The sequence below is a fragment of the Pongo abelii genome, chromosome 18 (assembly GCF_028885655.2).
Source record: "Pongo abelii isolate AG06213 chromosome 18, NHGRI_mPonAbe1-v2.0_pri, whole genome shotgun sequence".
NCBI lineage: Eukaryota > Metazoa > Chordata > Mammalia > Primates > Hominidae > Pongo > Pongo abelii.
Window position 1 is genome coordinate 31,567,115 of NC_072003.2, and position 20,166 is coordinate 31,587,280.

Here is a 20,166-nt window from a genome sequence, read left to right on the forward strand (position 1 = left end):
CCAGGCGCAGTGCCTCACGCCTGTAATCCTGGCACTTTGAGAGGCTGAGGCGGGCAGATTGGTTGAGCTCAGGAGTTTGAGACCAGCCTGGCCAATGTGGCGAAATCGCGCCTCTACTAAGAATGCAAAAATTACCCGGGCGTGGTGGCACCCCTCTGTGGTCCCAACTACTCAAGAGGCTGAGGTGGGAGTTTCGCTGGAGCCCGGGAGGCGCAGATCGCACCACTGCACCCCAGCCTGGGTGACAGGGCCAGACCCTGTCTTAAAAATGCTTTAAAGAAATAATAAGGCTGGCCGGGCGCGGTGGCTCACGCCTGTAATCCCAGCACTTTGGGAGGCCGAGGCAGGCGGATCACGAGGTCAGGAGTTCAAGACCAGCCTGGCCAACATGGTGAAACCACGTCTCTACTAAAAATACAAAAATTAGGCGGGCATGGTGGCGTGCGCCTGTAATCCCAGCTACTCAGGAGGCTGAGGCAGGAGAATTGCTTGAGCCGGGGAGGCAGAGGTTACAGTGAGCCAGATCCTGCCGCTGCACTCCAGCCTGGCCACAGAGCGAGACTCTCTCTCAAACAAAAAAAAAAAAAAAGAAAGATAGAAAGATAGAAATGATAAGTTTGGGCGCGGTGGCTCATGCCTATAATCCAGCACTTTGGGAGGCCAAGGTGGGCGGATCACCTGAAGTCAGGAGTTCAAGATCAGCCTGACCAACATGGTAAAACCCCGTCTCTACTAAAATACAAAAATTAGACAGGCGTAGTGGCGGGCACCTGTAATCTCAGCTACTCAGGAGGCTGAGGCAGGAGAATCGCTTGAACCCAGGAGGCAGAGGTTGCACTGAGCCAAGATTGTACCACTGCACTCCAGCCTGGGCAACAGAGTGAGACTCCGTCTCAAAAAAAAAAATCTTATGTATTTATTTATTTTTAAATTTTATTTTATTCATTTATTTAATTTTGTTTATTTATTTATGTTGAGATGGAGTTTAGCTCTTGTTACCCAGGCTGGAGTGCAATGGCTTGATCTCGGTTCACTGCAACCTCTGCCTCCCAGATTCAAGCAATTCTCGTGCCTCAGTCTCCCAAGTAGCTGGAATTGATTACAGGCGTGCACTACCATGCCCAGCTAATTTTGTATTTTTAGTGGAGATGGGGTCTCACCATGTTGGTCAGGCTGGTCTTGAACTCCTGACCTCAGGTGATCCACCCCCTCCCCCGCCTTGGCCTCCCAAAGTGCTGGGATTACGGGCATGAGCCACTGTGCCCGACTATTTTATTTTTTTCTTTTTCTTGAGACGGAGTTTCGCTCTGTCGCCCAGGCTGGAGTGCAATGGTGTGATCTCAGCTCATTGCAACCTCCACCTTCAGGGTTCAAATGATTCTCTTGCCTCAGCTTCCCGAGTAGCTGGGATTACTGGTGCCTGCCACCTCGCCCAGCTAATTTTTGTATTTTTAGTAGAGACGGGGTTTCACCATGTTGTCCAGGCTGGTCTTGAACTCCTGACCTCAAGTGATCCACCTGGCTCGGCCTCCCAAAGTGCGGGGATTACAGGTGTAAGCCACAGCACCCAGCCTGGCATATGTAAATCTTCATGATGGCTACATAAGCCACTTGCCAGTCTCCGAATTCAGGAATTCAAGGACCTGGGAGCCCTGACGAAATGCCGTCGTCAAGGCAGTTAACTCTCCTGTCTCCCATTTCCCCTAGGAGGGAAAAGCTTGGCTTCAGTCGTGCTCCAAGATGCAGGCTACCTCCTGTCCTAAAGATATGAAAAGTTTGTGTCTACCCACCCCTACCATACAAGCCAATTCGATAACACAGGTGGTCACCCCACTTACCATCATAAAGTTAGACTGGGGCCAGGCGTAGTGGCTCACGCCTGTAATCCCAGCACTTTGGGAGGCCGAGGCGGGTGGATCACTTGAGGTCAGGAGTTCGAGACCAGCCTGGCCAACATGGTGAAACCCCATCTCTACTAAAATACCAAAAAAAAAAAAATTAGCTGGGCATGGTGGTGCACGCCTATATTCCCAGCTACTTGGGAGGCTGAGGCAGGAGGATCACTTGAACCCAGGAGGCGGAGGTTGCAGTGACCTGAGATCAAGCCATTGCCCTCCAGCCTGGGTGACAGAGCCAGACTCTGCTGCAAAAGAAAAAAAAAAAGCCATGCGCGGTGGCTCACACCTGTAATCCCAGCACTTTGGGAGGCCAAGGCAGGCGGATCACAAGGTCCAGAGATTGAGACCATCCTGGCTAACACAGTGAAGCCCCGTCTCTACTAAAAAATACAAAAAATTAGCCAGGCGTGGTGGCGGGCGCCTGTAGTCCCAGCTACTCAGGAGGCTGAGGCAGGAGAATGGCGTGAACCCAGGAGGCGGAGGTTGTAGTGAGCCAAGATCGCACCACAGCACTCCAGCCTGGGCGACAGAGTGAGACTCCGTCCCAAAAAAAAAAGCTGAACTATGTTTGACTAAAGGTGTTGTCAAGTCCTCTGACGTGAGGACTAGTCATTGTTTATCTTGAAAACATGGTATTGCAACCACTCCTGTAAACTTGAGAAGAAGGGAGAGGGAGAAATGAAAAGAAACCAAGCTTGCAGTGCACTCAGCATTGATCTCAGGGCAGCTGCTCCCTGACCTGCTTCCCCAAAGCCATCTGGTGCCTGTTGCCCCACAGTCACATAGCCCTTGTCACAAGATTATAGTTCCCCCTAACTGCTCTCGAATCACAGCTTGGACATTACATTAGGTGTTCCCTTTGAGATATTCCTTCAGGTCTTGATGGAACTACTGACTCAGCTGACCTGAAGGGCCCCACAAAGAGCTGACTCCCCCCAAAATGCAGCTTCTACACCCTGATGATTTCATCCCCCTTCCCAACCAATCAATGACCCCAATTTTCCAGCCCATCACCCCCCACAAACCCCTTAAAAGCCCCAGCCCAGAACTCCTTGGAGAGAGATTTGAGGGTCTCCTCCCATCACCTCGCTCGGCACCCTGCGATCATTAAACTCTCTCTGCTGCTTCCCCACTGTCTCAGAGTCACAGAGCTGTGACTGCACAGTGGGCATATGAACCTGCAGCTCCTGTAACAATATGGAATTTGAAATTTTATCTTGAAAACAGGATAATGGTTTACACCTGCTTGGCTGTAACGAAGGAAATTTCTTCTTGCCTTTGCAATCTTTTACCAGATTGCCAGTGATGTGCGTCACATTCTGACTTAATGCTTATTCAGGCCGGGTGCAGTGGCTCACGCCTGTAATCCCAGTACTTTGGGAGGCTGAGGTGGTTGGATCGCCTGAGGTCAGGAGTTCAAGACCAGCCTGGCCAATACGGTGGTGTATTTTTCTACTAAAAATACAAAAAATTAGCCAGGCATTGTGGTGAGCACCTGTAATCCCAGCTACTCCGGAGCCTGAGGCAGGAGGATCACTTGAACCCGGGAGGCGGAGGTTCCAGTGAGCTGAGATTGTGCCATTGCACTCCAGCCTGGGCAACGAGAGTGAAACTCCATGTCAAAAAAGAAATAAAAATTATGCTTATTCAATAATAAAACCAGCCCAGGCACGTTGGCTTATGCCTGTAATCCCAGCTCTGGGAGCCTGAAGTGGGAGGATCACTTGAGGTCTAGGGTTCAAGGCCAGCCTGGGCAATATAGCAAGACCCTGTCTCTACAAAAAGTAATAATAATTAGTGGGTGTGGTGATGCACACCTGTAGTCCTAGCTACTTGGGAGGCTGATAGAGCCCAGGAGTTCAAGGCTGCAGTGAGCTATGATCTCACCACTGCACTCTAGCCTGGGCAACAGAGCAAGACCCTCTCTCTAAAAATAAATAAATACATACAATTTAAGGCCAGGCACAGTGGTTCACGTCTGTAATCCCAGCACTTTGGGAGGCCAAGGTGGGAGGATCACTTCAGGCTGAGTGTTAAGATACGCCTGGGCAATATAGTAAAACCCCCAACTCTACGAAAAATAATAATACATTTTAAAACTTTTTCTTTTTTTTTTTGAGATGGAGTTTCACTCTTGTTGCCCAGGCTGGAGTGCAGTGGCGCAATCTTGGATCACTGCAACCTCCACCTCCCTGGTTCAAGCGATTCCCTTGCCTCAGCCTCCTGAGTAGCTGGGATTACAGACATGCGCCACCATGCCTGGCTAACTTTTTGTATTTTTAGTAGAGATGGGGTTTCTCCATGTTGGTCAGGCTGGTCTCGAACTCCAGACCTCAGGTGATCCGCCCGCTTCAGCCTCCCAAAGTGCTGGGATTACAGGCGTGAGCCATCACGCCCGGCCCATTTTACAACTTTTTAACCAAAAATAATAATAAAACTGTTTTCTGTCTCTACTACCTTTGTGGAGAAGTTTGTTGGGTTGAGATATTTTGTTTCTTAATTATATTTCCCGAACACACTCGCCAACACCTCCTACCAACAATATTGTGCACCTCCGAGACTACACGCCCTCCACACATCCACAGCGTTGGCAACTCCTGCACAACATATATCCCAACACAACACAAACACGCCCCTTCAACACTTCACTCTTTCCCACTTTGCCTCCAACCGTATAACCCCCTTGCCGCCTCACACTTACGTCCCACGCCACACGTCGCGCAGGATACCCACGCGGCACACACCCAATACCACATGCTGCTCACACACCCACGGTGCTCACAAAACTCGCGCCTCATACATCCACGCAGAACGGCATGTCGACCTCTGCCCTTGTCCCATCCCATACGCCTCCATCCCAACCGCGGCACCGATGTCCCCTCCAGGCGCCCCCAGCTGGACCAGCATGCATTTCCCTTCCCCGTGCAGACTCAGCCAAGGTCAGGACTGCAGGCGCACAACAGCCAGCAGGTGGAGCTGTTTTCCAGGAAACGGAGGCTCCTGGACTCCACCGACTTCCCAGCCCCAGGCCTTCAGCCACTGCAAGCCGCAAGCAGGAGGTGGCCCTGAGAGTCTAAAATTTTCAAGTCTCCTTTCCCCAAACCTTGCTCAAGAGCTGAAAGTGCACCTGTAAGTCCCAGCTACTAGGAATGCTGAGATGGGAAGATTGCTTGAGTCCAGGAGCTCAAGGCTAGCCTGGGCAAACATAGCGAGACCTCATCTGTTTTTTGTTTTTGTTTTGGTTTGAGACGGAGTCTCACTCTGTTGCCAGGCTGGAGTGCAGTGGCACGATCTCGGCTCACTGCAACCTCTGCCTCCTGGGTTCAAGCGATTCTCCTGCCTCAGCCTCTCAAGTAGCTGGGACTACAGGCATGTGCCACCAGGCCAGCTAATTTTTGTATTTCTAGTAGAGGTGGGGTTTCACCATGTTGGCCAGGATGGTCTCTTTTGACCTAGTGATCCACCCGCCTCAGCCTCCAAAAGTGCTGAGATTACAGGTGTGAGCCACCGTGCCCAGCCGAGACCTCATCTCTTAAAAAAAAAAAAATTATTTTTTGGCCAGGTGCAGTGGCTCATGACTGTAATCATAGCCCTTTGGGAGGCCGAGGTGGGAGGATCACTTGAGGCCAGGAGCTCGAGTCCAGCCTGGGCAACATGGCAAAACCCCTTCTCTACCAAAAAATACAGAAGTTAGCCAGCCCGGTGTGGTGGTGCACGCCTATAGTCCCAGCTACTAGGGAGGCTGAGGCGGGAGAATTACTCGAATGCAGGAGTTCAAAGTTATGGTGGGCTATGATTGTGCCATTACCCTCTAACCTGGCCTAGCCTAGCCTAGTGAGACCATGTCTCAAAATAAATAAATAAATAAATAAATAAGATGTCAAATAATAAGAGTTCATGTTTGAGTCGTTGCTAAGCCACTGTTGTATGCTTTACATGTCATTTAAGACTCATTGATAATGTCCTCATTTTCTGAATTACTATTTCATGGTGTATTTTACAGACCAGGAAACTGCAGTTCAGAGAGCTTAAGTCATGTAGCTGGAAAGGGGTGGAGCCAGGATTCACATAAACCCAGCTAGTCTGGGCCAGGCACAGTGGCTCATGCCTGTAAACCCACCACTTTGGGAGGCTGAGGCAGGCGGATCATCTGAGGATAGGCGTTCAAGACCAGCCTGGCCAATATGATGAAACCCCGTCTCTACTAAAAATACAAACAAACAAAAAAAATCTAGCCAGGCATGGTGGTGTGTGCCTGTAGTCCCAGCTACTCAGGAGGCTGAGGCAGGAGAATTGCTTGAACCTGGGAAGTGGAGGTTGCAGTGAGCCAAGATTGCACCACTGCGCTCCAACCTGGGCGACAGAACCGGACTCCATCAAAAAAAAAAAAAAAAAAAAAAAAACCAGCTAGTCTGATTCCAGGGCACTTGGTGGGAGGCAGCACACCTCTGTTCCAACCTCAGCTTCCTGGGAGACTCCCCAAAGTGGCAGAGCCCACAAGGGTGTCTCCTTCCTCTGCACCCCAAATGCATAAAGCACCCATCACAGCACTTCCCACAGCCCTTCATTCACTCCTCCTCCTCCTCCCCCACTCATTCCCTGACCCTTCTCATCCCCCAGCTGGGGAGGAGGGGCACAGAGATGACTTGGACATGGATCCGATCCCAGCAAGACAGGATGTGTTCTTTTTGTTTTCTATTTTTTGAAACAGAGTCTTGCTCTGTCGCCCAAGGTAGAGCGCAATGGCGCGATCTCGGCTCACTGCAACCTCCGCCTCCTGGGTTCGAGCAATTGTCATGCCTCAGCCTCCCTGGGACTACAGGCACAAGCCACCATGCCTGGCTAATTTTTGTATTTTTAGTAGAGACGGGGTTTCACCATGTTGGCCAGGCTGATCTCGAACTCCTGACCTCATGATCCACCCACCTCGGCCTCCCAAAGTGCTGGGATCACAGGTGTGAGCCACCAAGGCTGGCCAGCAGGATATTTTCACCAGGAGTCACAGGCTCAGGTGCTTCAGACAGGCAGGAAACCAAGATGAATGAAGCAGGCTGGGAGAAAGGTAATAGGGAACGGCATGTGAGAGCTTATTTTAGCTGAAGCTTAAGGTAGGGGATTATGGCAATGCGAACAGCTGGTGGGGAGCAGACAAATGCTGCACCAGATGATCTGGATTTTTTTTGGAGTCTCAGAGACTTGTGTTCAAGATGTAAGCATAAAGAAGTACTAGAGGTTTGTATTCCAAATGCATGCATACACTAAGCAAAATATAATGAGGAGTGCTGCTTTTTTTTTTTTTTAATAGGTAGCTAAGCTCAAAAGGAAGACAGAATCTTCTTGGTTCCAGAATAAGGAGGAAAATCAAAGCCACAGTGATGGGAGCAGTGGGGACGGTGAAGTCAAGCAGCCTACAGGAATGCAGGAATCCCCTACGATTGGCATTTTAACACCCACAAGGGGACCGGGCAAGGTGGCTTACGCCTGTAATCCCAGCACTTTGGGAGGCCGAGGCGGGTGGATCAGGAGGTCAGGAGTTCAAGACCAGCCTGGCCAACATAGTGAAACCCCCCCTCGTCTCTACTAAAAATATAAAAAATTAGCCAGGCATGGTGGCAGGCACCTGTAATCCAAGCTACTCGGGAGGCTGAGGCAGGAGAATCACTTAAATCCAGGAGGTGGAAGTTGCAGTGAGCCAAGATCACACCATTACACTCCACCCTGGGCTGTAATCTCAGCACTTTGGCCTTTGGGAGGCTGAGGCGGGTGGATCACTTGAGGCCAAGAGTTCGAAACCAGCCTGACCAACATGGAGAAACCCCGTCTCTACTAAAAATACAAAAATTAGCTGGTATAGTGGCACGTGCCTGTAATCCAAGCTATTCAGGAGGCTGAGGCAGGAGAATCGCTTGAACCCAGGAGGCGGAGATTGCAGTAAGCCGAGATCGCACCACTGCACTCCAGCCTGGGCAACAGAGCAAGACTTTGTCTCAAAAAAAAAAAAAAAAAAAAAAAAAAAATCCATCCCCAGGCCCTGGCGCACAATGTAGAAGTGAGCCACCTGAGAGTGGATGGAAAAAGCCATCCAGACACTCAGAACCCCAAGGCGGACCAAAGTATAGGCTTGGAGTTAGCCCAAACCTCTGGTGCAGAAACCTGTTCTGAGGAACTCATAAATAAAATGGTCAGAATCTTGTTCAGCCTGTAAGACTGTGGCAGGAGCCAAAGCAAGCCAGCCCCAGGGGTTGTCAGTGGGGCCCCAGGAACCCATGAGGCTGTCACAGGCAGGAGAAACACAAAGAAGTCAAAGATACCTTCCGTGAAATCAAAGAAACCTTCCATGGGGACGTCCATTCTCATGGCTCACGGGGTCACCATGGAAGGTTTTTCTTGTTATTATTTTGAGACGGAGTCTCGCTCTGCCGCCCAGGCTGGAGTGCAGTGGTGCCATCTCAGCTCACTGCAACCTCCGCCTCCAGGATTCAAGCAATTCTCCTGCCTCAGCCTCCCGAGTAGCTGTAATTACAGGCGCCCGCCACCACGCCCAGCTACTTTTTGTATTTTTAGTAGAGACGGGTTTAGCCATGTTGGCCAGGCTGGTCTCGAACTCCTGACCTCGGTTGATCCTACCCACCTTGGCCTCCAAAAGGGCTGGGATTACAGACGTAAGCCACTGCACCCTGCCTCCATGGAAGGTTCTTTGACTTCTTTTACATGCCATGTAAAGGTAATAGTAACTACAGCATGCCTCTGCCTTAATGGGATTTTATAGCTGAGGCAGTGGAGGGTCAAGTTAAGTTGCCTAAAGTCAGTTAGCAATTGAAGTATTTAATTTATCTGTGCCTCAATCTCCTGAGCTGTAAAATAATAATAATTTTTAGTGTACTTTCCCCATAGGACAGTGGTAAAGATAAAATGAGTCACCACCTGGAGAATGGTACAATGCCTGGCACATCGTAGTAATGTTAATACAGATGAAAGAAGTTTTAGGGGCTGGGTGCCTGTAATCCCAGCACCCTGGGAGGCCAAGGCAGGCAGATCGCTTGAGACCAGGAGTTGCAGTGAGCTATGATCGAGCCACTGCACTCCAGCCTGGGTGACAGAACAAGACTCTGTCAAAAAAAAAAAAAAAAAAGATAGGCCAGGCGCAGTGGCTCACGCCTGTAATCCCAGCACTTTGGGAGGCTGAGGTGGGCGGATCACCTGAGGTCAGGAGTTTGACACCAGCCTGGCCAACATGGTGAAACCCCGTCTCTACTAAATATACAAAAATTAGCCGACTATGGTGACGCATGCCTATAATGCCAGCTACTCAGGAGGCAGAGGCAGGAGAATCGCTTGAACAGGAAAGAGAGAGGTTGCAGTGAGCCGAAACGGTGCCACTGCACTCCAGCCTGGGTGACAGAGCGAGACTCTGTCTCAAAAAAAAAAAAAAAAAAAAAAAAGATGAAGTAAGTTTTACATGCTCAGAGATAAAGAAGAAATTTCTACAACAAAAACAGGGTGGGAAGCCGAGGCAGGGGGTTGTTAACTGGGGGCCAGGAGACAGAGACTAGCCTGGCCAACATGGAGAAACTCCATCTCTACTAAAAATACAAAAATTAGCCAGGTGTGGTGGCACAGGCCTGTAATCCCAGCTACTTGGGAGGCTGAGGCAACAGAATCGCTTGAACCCAGGAGGCAGAGGTTGCAGTGAGCCAAGATGGCACCACCCACTCCAGCTTGGGTGACAGAGTGAGACCCTGTCTCAAAAAAAAAAAAAGAAAGAAAGAAAGAAAACAAATGGCGAAAATAATATTAATAGTATACCTACCTCATAGGGTTCGTAAAGATAAAATGAACGAATATACACAAGCATACATAACATGTCCATAAAATATACATAAAATATTTGAATATAATCCTGGCACATAATAAGTGCTTACTATCTTTGTGAAGTTATTATAAGGATAAAATTTGCTCATTGATATTAGTGCTTAGAACATAGTAAGGTCCGGCACTGTGGCTCACGCCTGTAATCCCAGAACTTTGGGAGGCTGAGGCAGGTGGATCACCTGAGGTCGGGAGTTTGAGACCAGCCTGGCCAGCATGAGGAAACCCCATCTCTACTAAAAATACAAAATTATCTGGGTGTGGTAGAGGGAGCCTGTAATCTCAGCACTTTGGGAGGCCAAGGTTGGTAGGATCACTGGAGCCCAGGCGTTCAAGACCAGCCTGGGCAGCACGGCAAGACCTCGTCTCTACAAAAAATAAAAAATGAGCTGTGACCGGGTGCGGTGGCTCACGCCTGTAATCCTAGCACTTTGGGAGGCCGAGGCGGGTGGATCATGAGGTCAGGCATTCGAGACCAGCCTGGCCAACATAGTGAAACCCCGTCTCTACTAAAAATACAAAAAATTAGCTGGGCATGGTGGCGGGCACCTGTAATCCCAGCTACTTGGGAGGCTGAGGTGGGAGAAACTCTTGAGCCTGGGAGGTCGAGGCTGCAGTGAGCCATGATTGCACCACTGTACTCCAGCCTGGGCAACAAAGCGAGAGCCTGTCTCAAAAACAAACAAAAAAAAGAAGAGTATAGTAGATGCTCAATAAATAAGTACTCAGTGACAATGAATAGCGTCTTCTAACTAGACTGCTAATTCCTGGGCTGTTTTTCCTCCACTGGGCACCCAGCGTGCAACTGCTGAATTAATGATAATGGGGTAGCTGGATGGTGGGAGGGGGCTGATCGTGAGGGATCTGTGGGCAGTGGGCAAAAGAGGGCAGTAGGTGAAGACTAGGCCATGGAAGGGGAAAGGCCCTTTGTTTTATTTTTATTTTTGTTTTTTGTTGATACGGAGTCTCGCTCTGTCGCCCAGGCTGAAGTGTAATGGCACCATCTCCGCTCACTGCAACCTTTGCTTCCCGGGTTCAAGTGATTCTCCAACCTCAGCCTCCCGAGTAGCTGGGACTACAGGCTCGCCATCACACCCAGCTAATTTTTGTATTTTTAGTAGAGACGGGGTTTCACCAGGTTGGCCAGGCTGGTCTCGAACTCCTGACCTCAAATGATCCACCTGCTTGGCCTCCTAAAGTGCTGGGATTACAAGTGTGGGCCACCGCACCGGGCAAAGGCCCTTTGTATGCAGAAGGCAGCCCTCCTTCTTCCATGGGATTCAAGATGCCTTTCCTTCCCTTCCTTTTCCTTCCTTTCCTTTCCTTCCCTTCCTTCCCACACAATGGCACTACTTCATAGGATTGGAAGAGCTCATTGAGTTTATTTAAGGACTGGAAGTGTCACTGGCATGTATATACACACACACACACATATACACACATGCACACATCCTAAGCAACATTGGTCCAGAGGTTGGCATCATCTGCTCGAGGTCTTCAGATTTCAGAGTCAGGTGTGGATCTTGGGGACTTGAGGAGATCCAGGCTATGCAGAAGAAACGGTGACGGGGAGGGGTCCAGCAGCCCTCCCCCTGCCTACCAGGCCCTAGGAACCCTGTTCCCTCTCCCTCCCTGAGAGCCAGCAGCCACTGCCATCCGTGCCTATCTCCCTCCCTCCCCCTTTCCCTAGGGGCAGTCCCAGCTCACCTGGCCACCTGAGGATCACCTGGTGCTCCAGGTGCCCATGCGGCCCCCTCCTCCCCAGGCTGGGTCTGGCCCGTCGGGATTATCCATGTTCTCATAAGAGTCTGCATCTGGATAGGACCAGGGAGGAGGAGAACACGGGTGGCACTGGAAGTAGGCTGGATGGCAAAGTCAGCCCAGGGGACAGCACGGGACAGCAGCAGAAGCACCCACCTTCCTCATGATTGGGTCCAGGCTGGCCCCGAATGGAGCGGAGCTGGGGGGCTGCATACAGGATTCCTCTCATATCCTCGTAGGACTGGGACCCTGCTTGGGCGGAGGATGGAGAATTGGAGGCTAGGGCATGGGAAGTACAGCCTACGGTAAGGAGGAAGACCGAGGGGCAGAGGAAGGTGAGGGGCATCACCCATGCTGTGCTGGGAAGGGGTGATTCGGTCAGCATCGGGTTTGGGGCCCTGGTTAGCTGTAGGTCAGGGTTAGATATGGGTTAGATTATGGCTAGGGAAGGGGTCAAGAACAGAACTGGGCTGGGCGTGGTGGCTCATGCCTGTAATCACTAGAGGCCAGGAGTTTGAGACCAGTCTGACCAACATGGCGAAACCCTGTCTCTACTGAAAATACAAAAATTAGCCAGGTGTGGTGGCAAATATCTATAATCCCAGCTACTCAGGAGGCTGAGGCATGAGAATCGCTTGAACCTAGGAGGCAGAGGTGGCAACTGCACTTCAGCCTGGGCGACAGAGCGAGACTCCGTCTCAAAAAAAAAAAAAAAAAAAGAAAAAGAAAAAACTGGAGGGAGTCAGAGTCATGAAGAAGCTGCAGAGTGAGCTGGGGTCCAAGTTGAGGTCTGCACTGGGGCTGAGGTGAGGTGGAGGTCAAGTCCAGGCTGATACTGCATTGGGATCGGTGTTGATATTCACAGTTAGGGAGGGGGTAAATATTGGGGGTCAGGATGGGGGATGGGGCTCAGGATGGGGGATGGGGCTCAGTGTTGAGGTGAAAGGAGTCACAGGATTGGGTTCGGGTTTGGGGTCAGGGTCAGGTCAAAGTTGGGTCTGGTGTCAGAGCTGAGGCCAGGTCACCCAAGCTGGGCAAGGCAGTCTGATCGAAAGCATCTCTCACCCAGGGAGGTTGCTTCCCGGCTGGGGTCCCAGGCTGACCCATGAGGGCTCAGGAAGTCTGGAAAGGGAAGAGGGAGATTACTATTCCTCCTGGCCTCCAGGCGTCCTCCACCTCCCCCCTGGACTGTTGCCATCCTCACACACACCCATTGTCCTGGCGACCGGCTGGGTCAGCTCTTCATCCTCGTTCTCGTAAGACTCAGCTGTGGCAGAAGAGAGAGAACTCCAGGGACCCCTTCTAGGGGTGTCACAGCGCTGCAATTACACCTAAGTCTCTGAGGTCCCACAAAGGCCCCAAGTTACCGTTGGAGAAGGAGTCTTCATCCTCAGGACCCAGGGGCTCATCCTCAGGGTTCTCATAGCCACTGCCATCTGGTGGAGAAGGAGGGGTGTCCATGGGAGTCCACAGGCCACCGCAGAGGTGGGGGGCCACGGGGGAGGGCAGCCTTACCCTGGGAGAGCTGGTCCTGCCCAAGGTTGGAGTCGTTCTCATAGAACTCGGAGCCCTCCTCACTGTCAGGTTCCTCATAGCCCTCCCCTTCCTCTTCTTCTGGGCCTGGGGGTTTGGGGATGGGGATGGGGAACCGAGTCATGCCCCCTCTCCTCCAGGCCCCAGTCCACTATTCGGGCCACAGACCGCTCCAACCCCCTCCATGTGGGGAACGACCCTTCCCTCTCCCAGCCATTCACCCACTCCCGGCGGGCTCCGGGACCCCACGGCTCCATCCGCCTGGACGTCGCTGCTCGGGTTTCCATAAGACGGGGCAGTGCCCCCCAGGCCTGCGGCCCAACGCTGGGCGCGTCCTGGCGAGAGGGGCGTTGTAAGACGGGGTCAGAAGAGATGGGGGCGGTCAAGGCTAAGGGTCCGCGCGGCGGGGCACGGGAAGAGGATGTTTTGGGCTCTGCGAATGGACTCTGGGCCTAGGAACCCGGCCTTGAACCCTGGGGCGGGATCTAAATCTAGGGCCGAGGCCTTCAGTTCTGGGGCGAGGTTCTGCTCTTGATCACGACTTCAGGCTCTGGGTCCTGGGGGCGTGGCTCTGAGCCCTGGAGGCGGGGCCTTGTTCTAGAGGCGGGGCTCATAGCTGGGTGGGACCCCCCGCCCCGGGGGGCGGAGTTCCGAGCTCCAGAAGGCTTGGCGCACAGCGGATTGGAGGGATGAGGACAGTGGGGGTGGAGCCCCAGATCTGGGGCGGAGCTATAGGCTGGAGGGGCGGTGCCTCTTACCGAGGCCTGAGGTGGGTGTGGGGAGAGACAGCACGTTCCCGTACTGGTTCTGGGGCCCGCTTCCTGGGGGAGGCGTCACTTTGAAGAATCTGGCGGGAGAAGAGGAAGTGCACGGTGAGGGCCGACTTGGAATGGAATGGCGGACCCACTCAAGATTCTGTCCAGGCCTTGAGAAGTTAAACGTGATCACTTGTGCTGGGACAGCCAATAGAGGAGTCTGAGATGATCATTTCCAAGGAGGTCTTCACAGAGGAGGTAGCTTTGGAGCTGGGCTTTGAGGTTGGGCAGTATTTGAAACAGTAGAGACGGAGCAAAGAACCCCTGGGCAGAGGAAACAGTAAGTGCAAGGCATAAAGGGAAGGTGGAGGGTGTTACCGCGGGGTGCACTGGTTGCATTACCTCCTGGTGGGGTCAGTCATTCGCTTTCTTTTCCTCCTCAGGACCAGGGCTGGTGGGAGTTAAAGGGAGTGATCAGAGGAGGGACTGCTTGGCAGGGTGAGGATTTGTGGGGCCAGGTGCTGGGGAGGTCACTTGGTTCAACAGAGGAGACAGGAGTTCAAATTGCAAGGCGGACTGGCGCGGTGGCTCGTGCCTGTAATCCCAGCACTTTGGGAGGCCGAGGTGGGCGGATCATTTGAGGTCAAGAGTTCGAGACCAGCCTGGCCAACATGGTGAAACCTCGTCTCTACTAAAAATATAAAAAATTGGCAGGGTGTGGTGGCATACACTTGTAGTCCCAGCTACTCGGGAGGCTGAGGCACAAGAATCACTTAAGCCTGGGAGGCAGAGGTTACAGTGAGCTCAGATTGTGCCACTGCACTCTAGCTGGGGTGACAGAATGAGACCCTGTCTCAAAAAAAAAAAAAAAAATTGCAAGAGGCTTGGGAAGTTTGAGGGAGGCTAGAGGAAGACTGGGGAGAACAGGATTCTGGGGTCTTGAAAGGAGGGATGGGAGGAAAGAAAGGTGGTTGTCAGACTGGCCAGAGACGGCTTATCCTGGGGAAGATGGAGTAGGGTTTGGACAGACCCACTGGGGACATGACTCACCTCTTTGAAGATGAAGAATGCCCACAAGGGAACACAGGCAGAAGATCAGATAAGCCAAAGTCACAGCTGAGACCTTCCAGCCACCAGTCCTCAGCAGCCAGTGCCATAGTACTAGGGGGAAGGGGCTATGAGACGAGGACCCCAGGCTGGCATCTTACGTCCCAATCCCGAGACCTCAAGGAACCGCAAGTCTGGGGCACAGAGGCAAGACACAGACTCGGCCAGGCGCAGTGGTTCACGCCTGTAATCCCACCACTTTGGGAGGCAAAGGTGGGTGGATCACCTGAGGTCAGGAGTTGGAGACCAGCCTGGCCAACATGGTGAAAACCCATCTCTACTAAAAATACCAAAAAAAAAAAAAAATTAGCTGGGCGTGATGGCACATGCCTATAATCTCAGCTACTTGGGAGGCTGAGGCAGGAGAATCGCTTGAACCCGGGAGGCGGAGGTTTCAGTGAGCCGAGATCACTGCACTCCAGCCTGGGCAACCAGAGCAAAACTCCATCTCAAGAAAAAAAAAAAAAAGACACGGACTCAAAGTCCCAAGCTGTGAGAAAGGCTCTCCTCTCTCTAAGAAGCCACGCCCCAGGAGGTCAGGGATTGTCACAGAGCCTGGCACAGGACATGGGGCAGTGTCTTTTGAGCAAATCATGGACAAACCATGGCTGTACTCAGAGGCAATGTGTGGATTGAAGAGAGCATAATGATCAGTTTCCTGCTGCAATTAAGGATAGTCATGGTCAAAGTGAAGGGCAGAGTTGAGTTTGCAAGGTTACAGTTGGGATCCAGCACATTGCTTGGATCAAGTTTGGAGTGAAAGTTGGGGTTGGGTTTGTGAATTGCAGTTAAGACAGCATGATAGGATTGCATGGAGAGAGAACTGGCAGAACACTGTGACCAGTTTGTTGGACCGGGTGAGGAAAAGGAAGGATGCCCAGGTTCTTAGCCTGGGCAAGGGAGCAGGTAGTGGTGCCCTCTGCTTACGCTGGGCCACCAAGAAGACTATACTTGGGGAAGACATTGAGTTTGATTTTGTATCTGTTGAGCCTGAGGTGTCCATGGGATATCAAATGGCACAGGAGATGGCTGAGTATGGAGCCTGGAATAGAGTCACCAAGGCATGGTGACCCAAGAAGCCATTGGGAGTCAAGGTCAAATGGGAAAGTGTGCAGACAGGGATGAGAAGAGGGCCCAGGGCTCCAAGAGTGAGGAGTTGGGGAGGAAGGAAGACTCCACCCAAGCTGGTGGGCAGGCGCAAGCAATGGTAGGTGAAGACCCAGAAAAGTAGTGTCTTGGAAGTGAGGGAAGAAAGACTTGAAGTCTAGGCCAGGTGCGGTGGCTCACACCTGTAATCCCAGTACTTTGGGAGGCCAAGGCAGGCAGATCACCTGAAGTCAGGAGTTCAAGACCAGCCTGGTCCAACATGGAGAAACCCCATCTCTACTAAAAATACAAAAATTAGGCCTGGCCTGGCCCTGTGGCTCATGTCTGTAATCCCAGCACTTTGGGAGGCCAAGGCGGGTGGATCACGAGGTCAGGAGTTTGAGACCAGCCTGGCCAACATAATGAAACCCCGTCTCTACTAAAAATACAAAATAATTAGCCAGGCTTTAATCCCAGCTACTTGGGAGGCTGAGGCAGGAGAATCACTTGAACCTGGAAGGCGGAGGTTGCAGTGAGCTGAGATCGCGCCACTGCACTCCAGCCTGGGTGACAGTGCAAGACTCCGTTTCAAAAAAAAAAAAATTAGCCAGGCGTGGTGGTGGGCACCTGTAATCCCAGCTACTCAGGAGGCTGAGGCAGGAGAATCGCTTGAACCTGGGAGGCGGAGGTTGCAGTGAGCCAAGACGAGATGGCACCACTGCACTCCAGCCTAGGCGACAGAGCGAGACTCCATCAAAAAAAAGAAAGACTTGGAGTCAATGTTCTGTGTGGAAGTTGGGGTTTGGGGTGAGGCTGGGAGTAGCCCTCAGGTTGGGGGAATCTAAGATTGACTGGCTTCCACTTCTTCCCAGTACCCCCACACAGATGCCTCCCAGTTGAGAGAAACTCTACCTGGCCGAGCAGTGATCTCCAGGTAGAATGACATGGTCAGGTTGCCACGGTGACAATAATACTTTCCAGCGTCTTGAGCTGTGGCCCGGGGCAACAACAGACCCGTCTCCATTACCCACATATCTCTGGCCGGGCGATCGTCCTTCAGCTCTAGGCTCAGCAATGAGGACTTACGCCCCTCGGGGTGCACATGGGTCCAGGAGAGGGGGCCCCTGGACACAGAGTCAGGGGGTACCCCACAGGACAGCCAGAGTGTGGAGCCAGGGGCCATGGTGAGGTCTGGGACAGGGAGAGATAAGACAAGGAAAGCCTGATCCTCAGGGTTTCACCACATCAGTTTCCCCTTCCCTCCATCTCTGGACCCCCGCTTCCCGGCATCTCCCCAGTCATCACCTTACCCTGGCTGAGGCTCTGGTTCAGGCTGTCCCTTGGTGGGCCACATGGAGGCTCTCCCTCCCAGATCTTAGGGCGGTCTTTGGCCCACACATACAGCTTGGGGCTCATGAGCTTCCCGGAAGGGGAGCTGGGGCCCTCTGAGGACCTGTTCTTCAGGCCACAGCCCAGGCCACCTAGGTCCGAAACATTCCACCGGAACAGCTCCCCTGGGAAGAGACCCAGAACCAAATGCAGAGACACCCAGGAGAGGGAGAGAGATAGAGACTCAAAGACAGACATAAATAGACACAAAGACCCACAGACAGAGAGAAGACAGTGAGAAGTAGAGGGACGGGAAGCAGCTCATACTGAAGCCACGAAGCCCCAGGAGTCCGCCCACCTAGCTCCGAGTTTCGCCCTCAATCCCTCCAGCCCCTCTCCAGCTCTATTGTGGCCGCGGACCTCTTCTGTCCACGGTGGCCTCCCTTCTCTCCTCCTGCCCCTGCCCCAGCCCGGCCCTCACCGCTGCCCTCCACACTGACTGTCCAGCCAGGCTGCCAGGCCTTCTCAGAGGGGGGCCCCTGCTGGCACAGGTAGAAGCCCCCCATCTGTTGAGAGACGTTGAAGATGAAAAGCCAGATGGCCAGGGGCCTCATGTGGATTCCCAGGCCTGGCAGCCCCAGGCTGAGTTTTAAGAAGGGTTTAAACGGGGACTCCCGAAACCAAGTCAGCTGCTGAGTGGGGCCATCTGAGGTCCCCTTGAGGCACTGCAGCACAGCGTTATCTCCCTCTGTGGAGAGAGAGGGAGAGAGGTGTGGGCATGGGTTGGGGGGGACCTCCAAGCCCCCCCACTCCTCACACCGGGTTATAGAGCAGAGGACTCCAAAAGCTGGGAGTGGAGGAGCCGGCAGAGTCCTTCCAACCCCTCCCTGAATTTTACAAATAAGAAAATGGAGGCTCAGAGAGGGTAAGTTACTCAGCCAAGGACACCCAGCCACAACTCAAGTTTCCAGCCTCAATCTCTTCCCTTTCTGCCCTTTGGACATACCTTCCACCTTCACCACTAGAGGTTCCTCGGGCCTGACTTCCATGGGGGTGAGGAAGAGGAGGAAGAAGAGGAGGCGAGGAGGTGGCATGGTGGTCAGACTCTCCGGGGCACCCAGCTTCGCGCAGGGGATGCTGGGGCAGGCAGGGGCCTGGAGGGCACTCAACCATGGGTGTCTGCGGGGGCGGCAGGCAGTCCCCCCAGAGAGGAAGGGGGTGGTCACGCCTCAGGCCCCATTCTCCAGGAACCCTCCAGACTCACAACACTTGCCTCCTCCCTGCCATGCTGGTTTATTTTCATCCCAGCTCTCACCACCATGGGAAATGATCTTGTGTGTTTATTTGTTCATTTCTGTTTTCTGCACAAGAATGTGAGCCCCTTGGAGCAGAGACCGTGTTGTTCACCACTAATTGCAAGTGCCCTAGAACAGTGCTGGGCACATAGACTCCGTCTCAAAAAAAAAAAAAAAAAAATTAGCCTGGCATGGTGGCACGCGCCTGTAATCCCAGCTACTTAGGAGTCTGAGGCAGGAGAATCACTTGAACCCAGGGGGCGGAGGTTGCAGTGAGCCGAGATCACACCACTGCACTCCAGCCTGGGCGCCAGAGTGAGACTCTGTTTCAAAAAAAAAAAAAAAGAAAACAGTCCTATACAAATATTGTTTGTTTGTGAAGATTAAAAATGACAATATGTTCAGCACTATTAGCCCAGTGTCCAGCACATAGTAAGCCCTCAGTTAATGAGATACAGCATCAATTAATGGCTAAGAGCTCAAGTCATACTGCCTCCGTTCAAAACCAGGCAAAAGCCAGGCACAGTGGTACACGCCTATGGTCCCAGGTCCTTGGGAGGCTGTAGTAGAAGGATCGCTTGAGCCCAGTAGTAGAAGGATCGCTTGAGCCCAGGAGTTCAAGGCTGCAGTGCACCATGATTATGCCTGGGAATAGCCACTGTGTTCCATTCCAGGCAACACAACAAGACCCTATCTCTAAAAGAAAAATTGTTTTAAAAGAACCCAGGAGTTCTAACTCCTAAATCTGTTCTTATTCTGCCCCATGCCTCTCCTCTGTCTCTCTCTTTCTCTCTCTCTTTGTCACTCTCTATGTGCCTCTGTGTCTTTTTCACTGCTGCAGGGACTCAGAAAAAGAATTCAGGGACCCAAGAGACCCACTTTCTCAGTGGCTGATTCCCAGGCCCATCTCACCAGGCTGTGACTTCCTGTTTGCTGTGGGCAAGCCCCAGGGGACCCTCCCTACAGGTGGCAGGGCCTCCACTTCCCTTTGGCCAGTTGAGGGGGCTGGGAGGCGGAAGAGTGAGGCACTGGGGAATGAAGGGGGCGAGTAGCAGGACTCGATCTGCCTTTCATTCAACAAAATCTCTCTAATCCCCTCATTAGCTACCCAGCTGCCCAGACTGGCTTTCACTAGAGCATGTCATTCCCCTGCTTAAAACATGTCAGTTATAGCCAGGCACAGAGGCTCACGCCTGTAGTCCCAATACTTTAGGAGGCTGAGGCGAGAGGATCCTTTGAGGACAGGAATTTGAGACCAGCCTGTGCAACACATCGAGAACCCATCTCTATAGAAATTTTTTAAAAAACAAAAAATGTCAGTTGCTTTTCATCTACCTAAAATAAAAACTCCAACCCAAGGCCTAGTAGGCCGAGTGTTGCTGACCTACCTACATTTTCCACCTCGTGCCTCCACCACTCTCCTTGCCAAGTGCTTCCCTGCCTCAGGGCCCTTGCACTTGCAGCCCTTTTTCCTGGATCTCTGCTGGGGGCTCTGGTTCTTTGCTGGACTGGTTCTTTTCATCACTCAGGTCT

At 52.3% G+C, this 20,166-nt stretch overlaps 1 protein-coding gene across 1 annotated transcript; it reads right to left on the reverse strand.

Moving 5' to 3' along the window:
* Window positions 1-11,129: 11,129 nt before the first annotated feature.
* Window positions 11,130-18,961, reverse strand: CD19 (CD19 molecule). The gene is made up of 15 exons (XM_002826279.5): window positions 18,345-18,961; window positions 17,820-18,086; window positions 17,320-17,523; window positions 16,922-17,200; window positions 14,867-14,977; window positions 14,219-14,267; window positions 13,820-13,908; window positions 13,283-13,396; window positions 13,044-13,148; window positions 12,896-12,964; window positions 12,739-12,795; window positions 12,594-12,650; window positions 11,685-11,777; window positions 11,475-11,581; window positions 11,130-11,313 (listed from the first exon to the last, which is right to left on the reverse strand). Exons 1-14 carry the CDS (start codon window positions 18,430-18,432, stop codon window positions 11,490-11,492), a joined length of 1,674 nt encoding a protein of 557 aa, XP_002826325.1. The 5' UTR covers window positions 18,433-18,961; the 3' UTR covers window positions 11,130-11,313; window positions 11,475-11,489.
* Window positions 18,962-20,166: the final 1,205 nt, after the last annotated feature.